This window comes from Pinus tabuliformis, chromosome 3_1 (genome assembly GCF_031772625.1).
Source record: "Pinus tabuliformis cultivar Carrire ecotype Pingquan chromosome 3_1, CPIR1, whole genome shotgun sequence".
In the NCBI taxonomy this organism is placed as follows: Eukaryota; Viridiplantae; Streptophyta; class Pinopsida; order Pinales; family Pinaceae; genus Pinus; species Pinus tabuliformis.
In genome coordinates this window covers 263,109,312-263,116,519 of record NC_142301.1, presented here as the reverse complement: position 1 = coordinate 263,116,519, position 7,208 = coordinate 263,109,312, and the positions used below count along the sequence as shown (strand labels likewise).

The following is a 7,208-nucleotide window of genomic DNA, read 5'->3' as shown; positions in this document are numbered from 1 at the left end:
TCTCTTATTGAACAGGATCAACACCTGGACTATGCACTGGACTTCTTGGAGGTTAACTGCAGCATCGTGATGACACCCTTGGTGACAATTTTGGTGATCCTTCTGGAGGATCTTCAAGGTCTTCAATCGGCTCCCTCTCCTCAAAATCGATATACTTTGTAGCTCCTGAAACTGCTTGTTGCATTGTATTCAATCTGTTACTTCTCCTTAGTCCTAAGGTCTGTAATCCTTGTGCTTTCCTCTTTTTAGCTTTTGGCTTCTTTTCCTGAGGAAGGATCTTGGTTTGTGGTAAATCCTCTGTTCTTTTGCTAGATTTCTTTCTTCTAAGATTTCCCCTTTTCATTTTCTGCAAAATATCCACTATGGGTAGTTCATCCTCTAATATTTCCTGTTGAGACTAGGGTTCTCGTTCTTTTATTGTTTCCATTATTCTCTTCCTTCCCCTAAGGGTTCTACTACTGCTGGGTTGTTCAGGAGCTCTTTCTTCAAAATGGTTCCTTACTAGAAAATTTTCCCAGTTATCCCCTATACTCTGAAGGTGAAACTCAACCAAGATCTTTATCAATCCATGATGATACATGGTATTGTCTATGAATTGAATTTTCTTTTGAACATTCATGGACATTTTCTTAAGACTATGCAAAAGGAAATATGGAACATTCATTTGGTGCACCTTAAGAAAATTCATCATTATTCTAATGTGGTAGAAATACATGTATCCAAACTGTCCCTCACAAGTAATAAATTTCTGAAGTAGAAGGAAAAAGTTCCTCCATTTACTCTTAAGGGTTGTACTAGGAATACATTTCTTGAAGACGGTGGTGTCCATGTTTGGATTTTTTAGGAAAACTATCCAATCTTCTCCATTGATTCCCCTATTTTGAACCATTTTTATCCATTTCTGGGAAATCCTGTACCTTCTACGATCAGGGATTCCGTTATAGTGAACTTGATGTCTCCTATTTCTACCTTTGTTCCATCAAACGAACGTGCAAAAGTCTTCGTCACCTCCTTTTGGAAACTGTATAATTTCTCTATGAATTGTAGCAATTGTACTTTCTACAATAGCTCCTTGGTCTGAGGATATCGTTCTAATAATTTCTTCCTTGCTGGCTCTATTCGAACAATAACACCCATTATGGAAGAAGCTTCATCTCAAGCACTACTCACTTGACGGGAAAAATGGTGTTGGTAGGGTTTCATTCAGTGGCGAAGAGATAGAGAGGCTATGTGAATTCGAGGAAATGGAAGAACAAGTGAATTATAATGAAGGTCATGGGAATGAATTGACCATTGGAGCACATTCAAAATAATGATTCGGTGACCAATTCAGAATGGGGACAAGATAGGAGTTTAAGTGGTGGATAATGATGATTTTGACAAGCGACCATCACCCTTAATTTGCAATGATTTCGTTTTATTTCGGTAGTGCTATGTCCTCTTAGTTCATATATGCAATATGTTAATCCTCATTGTAAAATTAAAGTATCACATACATTTGATTAACTTTCTAACCTTAATTGTCCTTTGATATCTCCTACAGGTACTTTGCACTGTCAATTATTCTTCAATTCGAATCACCAAGTGTTCCTTTAAAGTTGGCTACAAAAAATTTATTAGAGCTGCAGAAACTTGTACTCGCTGCAAAAACTTTTCTGAGCTGCAGAAAGTTGTTGACTCTGTAGCTGAGAAAAAAAAACTTTAGGAAAGGGAATGTTTTTTTTTTCAAAAGAAAATTTAAGGTGCCAACAAGAGTTGGTTTTCACTTCAAGTTTTTTGTATCAACTTGCCAACAACATGTTGGTTTTCATGTTTATATATATATATATATATATATATGATACCATGTTGGTTTTCATGTTTATATATATCTATATCTATATATATATATATATATATATATATATATATATATAGATATAGATATTATTTTTTATAGTAAAGTAGAATTCCTATGGGGGAAAAGTAGAAGAACTCTTCTCAACCATCTTCAATTCTGAATTATCTTCGAAAATTTTGACAAATTCTTCTTTTGTTAATGGCTTCTGATAAAGTTTGAGTTGATGTCCATTCACTAAAAGAGGAATTTTCTCTTCATCAATAGTCCTGATTCTAACTCCACCATTGTCAAAGACATTTTCAACTTCATAAGGCCCAAGCCAGTGGGTTTGAAATTTCCCTTGAGAATTTTTGAACTTTGAATCAAAGAGTAATGCCCAATCTCTTGGATGAAATTTTCTTTCTTTAATGTACTTATCATGCCATATGGATCTCTATTGTTGAACTAGGCTGGTCTTCTGGAGGGCTTCTTGTCTTATTTCATCAAGCTCATTAAGTTGTCTCATCCTTTGCTTCTGTGCTTTGGATAAGTCAAGATCTAGCTGGATTGTTGTTTTATAAGTCTGGATCTGGAACTCTATTGGAATTAATACCTTCTTTCCATAAACAAGTTCATAGGGAGTATGTCATGTAGTACTTATCTATGTAGTTCTATAAGCCCACAAAGCTTCTGGAAGCTTTTCTGTCCAGTCCTTCATGTGTAAGTGTACAATCTCCTTTTTTTTTTTTTTTTTTTTTTTTTTTAACCTTCCGGAAACGACTCGGCTCTGCAAGGCGACTAGGGTTCCTCTGAAACCCGTGACGGCGCTTCCAGACAGAGGAGCCTCCTGCAAACCCTGACCTATTCCAGGCACTGAGACCACATCGCATCAGCTCTGCGCCAGCCAGGCGCTATGGAAACACCGGGGGGGGAGGGGGGGGCGACAGGGCCCTCCCCAATGCAGCAGGAGAAGGACTCTGACCTCTTCTTCGGATCGATTAGCAGAGAAATATTGAACAATGAAAGCTCAACAAGGCAAGAGAACAGCAAGCCGGAAGATCCGCAAGGTCAGGACAATGGACCTCAAGACAAAGGGAAAAACGACAAAAAGGAGATGCCAAAAGTCACCTCAGCCACCTGCAAACCTGTAGCTGCAGAAAGGCCCAGAATCGAACTACAAGGTCACCTGGTAAATGCTAGAATAGAGTTTATGAAAGAGCATGCAATCATAGGGAAATTCATAGGCTTATGGCCAACGGAAAAAGCTCTCTCTGGTTGGATAGCTGCCAAATGGAAACCAAAGGGAGATGTCCAGCTTCAACTAGGACCGAAAGGCTTCTTTACAGTCATCTTCTACTGCGTGGAAGACAAACTCAGGGTGTTAGGTACAGGCCCACATTTCTTCAATGCTGCAGGGCTGTACATGCGAGACTGGAAACCCAGATTTAATCCAGATAAAGAAGACCTAACCTGGGCACCAGTATGGATCCGACTATATGGACTCCCTGATGAATATTGGGACGAAGATTCACTCAGAAGAATTGGAAATGGTGTGGGAGAATACATCAGGACGGCCGAAGAAACCAAATCCCGCAGATTCATTTCATATGCTCGCATATGTGTCTTCATAAGGTTGAATGAAGCGCTACCAGAATCGATAACACTCTCCCACTGGGATGAAGAATGGACCCAGCCCTTGGATTATGAGCATGTGCCCTTCCGATGTAGACGATGCCATGCTCTGGGGCACTTATTCAGGGACTGTCCTCTAAATGTCCCAGATCTGTCTCAGAACTCCTCCGCCAAGCCCAATCAAGATGGGTTCACCAAAGTAACAAGCAGAAGGCGCTCGCACCGGAAAAACGCCAGCGGGCAAAAGTCTCAGCAGAATAATCACAAAGATCAAGCATCCAAAAATAGTTTTGAGATCCTCAATAGCATTCCGGAAGAACGACCCATGGAAAATCCCAGCAAAGTCGATCTCCCATCCTCCTCAAGCCCCCCCCCCCTTCCAGCCCCCCCCCCAACTCGAAAACCCCTTTCATAATACCAACCATTTTATCCAGGAATCAGGAGGATCCAATGAATAACCCCAAGAATATGGAGATAGACGGGAAACAGAAGCCCGCCCAGACTTCAGAGCCTACACAGGAAGACACCAGTGTCATAGAAATAATGGAGGAAGAAGCTGAAAATGTGGACCTTCACGGACTGGACATTAATGAACTAGAGTTGGCATGTAGGAAAAAGGCGTTTGAATCCATCGCTGAAACTGACCTAGAAAAGTTGGAGATGGTCATCTCCAAAGTCTACCAACAACATCAGTTAGGGATTCAAGCGGGAAGCACCTGGGATGGTAGACTGCGTCCAAAAGATTTCAAAAAAAGAGGAAGGAAAACAGTTCTTCAAAGAACAATAGAGCTTGGAGAAGTCCTAGTGGATTCAGGCCACTATGCGAAGCTTACGAAATACTTCAGCCCCTCTCAACCCAGTTATCAATGAAGCTCATCTCTTGGAATCTTAGAGGCCTCAACGGCCCTGCAAAATATAGAATGCTCAAAAACATGATAAAGATGGAGAAACCGCACATTTGCTTCTTTCAAGAAACCAAATGCAATAGCGCTACTCTAGGTCGAATACTCTCCAAGGCTTGGCCGGGCTGCCAATCAGTGGCTGTGGATGCGACTGGAGCTTCGGGAGGACTCGCCATAGCCTGGAACACTCAAGCCATAACTCTCACTGATTTCCATGCAGCCCACCATCTCATTCAAGCGGCCTTTCACATTATAGGCACAAAGGTTCATGGGAACTTATCTAATGTTTACTTCCCACAGGATGGAGGCAGTAAAAAAATACTCCTTGACACCATCGAGGCCCTCAGCATTAACAGACAACATCCTCTCTGGATTGTGGCGGGGGATTTTAATATGATCACCAAACTAGAGGACAAAACAGGGGGTAGAACCAGATTGGAACCTGAGGTGGAACACTTCAAGGATTTCATCCTAAATGCCTCCCTTATTGATATGCCCTTTTGTAATGGAATCTACACTTGGAGCAATCACAGAAAAGGGAAGCATCAGATAGCCTCCAAGCTGGACCGATTTCTGATATCGGACAACGCAGTGCACATCGGGGGCGATTTCAATGCGGAGATTCTGGCCCACTCTGGATCGGATCACTGGCCAATAGCCCTGCAATGGCAAAGACCAGGGAGCAGCACCAGGAAGCCATTTCGATTTGAAAAATTCTGGTTAACCCACCCGGCATTCAAGGACTTCGTCAAATCTATTTGGGCCTCCTTTGTCCCTCCAGAAGGCACCAAAATGTTCAAACTCCAACAGAAATTAAGGCACCTGAAAAGCCACCTCAAACACTGGAATAAGGAGATCTTTGGGAACATCTTCGAAGCCCAACAGCAACTCAATCAGGAGCTCAAGCTACTCCACCAGACAGTCATCAATTCAGGGCATACAGAGGCTACCCTAGAAAAAGAAAAGCACATCAACAATCAACTTGAAGAAAGGAGAAAGCAAGAAGAAATTTATTGGAGATAGAAATCAAGGGTTAGATGGCTTAAAGAAGGAGAGCGTAACACCAAATTCTTCCACAATACAACAGTGCAACGAAGAATGCACAACAAGATCTCATTCATCCAGAACCAGGAGGGAGGTAAAGAGGAGGAGCATGAGAAAATAGAAGAAACCCTCCTCAATCACTTCAAACAAGTCCACCAAGAACAATCAGGGGATTGGAAGGCAGCTATCGAGAAAATCACAAACAACATTCCCAGGATAATAACGGAGGAGCAAAACGATCTGCTCTTGAGCCCGATTCTCAGCCAAGAGGTGGATGAAGCAATGGCGCAGCTTAAAGAAGGTAAGGCTCCTGGCCCTGATGGCTTTACCACTGATTTTTTTCATGCTTTCTGGGATATGATTAAGGTAGAGGTTTGGCAAATTGTAGAAGAATCTCGAGCCCTTCGATGGATGCTGCCCTCTCTAAACTCTACCTTCATCACTCTCATTCCCAAGGAAGAGAACTCCACTACCCCTGACAAATTCAGGCCCATAGCTCTATGCAATGTTCTCTATAAAGTCATTACCAAAGTCATCGCCAACAGACTCAAGCCCCTTCTCCCTCAGATCATCTCACCTGAGCAATCAGGCTATGTGGAAGGCAGACAAATAATGGATGGTATAATACTCTCCCATGAGATCATTCACTCGCTCAAGCTCTCCAAAAAAGCGGGCATGTTACTCAAGCTTGACTTATCCAAGGCATTTGACAAACTCAGCTGGGCCTATATTCAGAACATGCTGAGAGCCTTTGGCTTCTGTGCCACTTGGGTAAGATGGATAATGAGCCTCATCTCCTCCTCCCACTTCTCCATTCTTGTCAATGGGCTGCCCTCTAACCCCTTCAAACCCTCCAGGGGCATCAGGCAAGGGGATCCTCTATCCCCCTTCTTATTTGTGATAATGGCGGAGGGCCTAGGTCGGCACATCAAGCAAGCTAGGCAAGCCAACCATATTAGGGGAATCTCAATCCACAACTCCCCTGCCTCCTCCCACCAGCAGTTTGTGGACGACACCATGCTGTATGGCCATCCCTCTGCTCAGGAAGCCTCATGTCTGAAATCTCTGCTCAACGACTTCTCAAAAGCTTCAGGAACCCAAATCAATAACACCAAATCCCAAATTTTCTTCTTCCACACCCCTCCCTCTGTCAAACGTGCTGTCTCTCGCATTCTGGGTTTTCAAACTGCCTCTCTCCCCTCCACTTACCTGGGAGCGCCTCTCACTGCCTCCGCCATAAAGCAACCAGCTTGGAGGCGTCTTATTGAGAAAATGGAATTTAAATTGAACCTTTGGACGTACCGCTCCCTCAATTTAGCAAGTAGAGCGGTGCTCCTTAAAGCCATCCTTCAAGCCATGCCCCTCTACTTGTTCTCCATCCTAGCCGCTCCAAAATGGGTCCTGAAAAGGCTGAGAAATTTACAACGCAATTTTCTTTGGGGAAGTTCAGCTACCAACCATAAATGGGCGCTTGTAAAATGGGACACCACTAGCAAGCCCAAGCACAAAGGTGGAATTGGCCTCCGAGACCCTGAGCACAGCAATATCATCATGACCGCCAAAATCTGGTGGCAATGGTTAACAAATCAGGACAAACCATGGGCCAGAATTTGGATCGCCAAATACACCAACAATATGCCGCATGCAGAGCTTATTAGATTCACGCCCACAAGCACAGGTTCACTCATTTGGAATGCGGCCAAGCAGCATCACCAATTGATTCAGAAACATAGCTTCTGGGAAATAAGGAATGGTCAACATGCCAGATTCTGGTACGATGCATGGAACCAACTTCCCAAACTAACCAATGT

At 43.0% G+C, this 7,208-nt stretch overlaps 1 protein-coding gene across 1 annotated transcript; it reads left to right on the top strand.

Moving 5' to 3' along the window:
- Positions 1–4,392: 4,392 nt before the first annotated feature.
- LOC149186803 (uncharacterized) lies at positions 4,393–5,376 on the top strand. Its single transcript, XM_089409456.1, has one exon. The coding sequence runs from the start codon at positions 4,393–4,395 to the stop codon at positions 5,374–5,376; it is 984 nt and encodes a 327-aa protein (XP_089265582.1).
- The last annotated feature ends 1,832 nt before the right edge of the window (positions 5,377–7,208 follow it).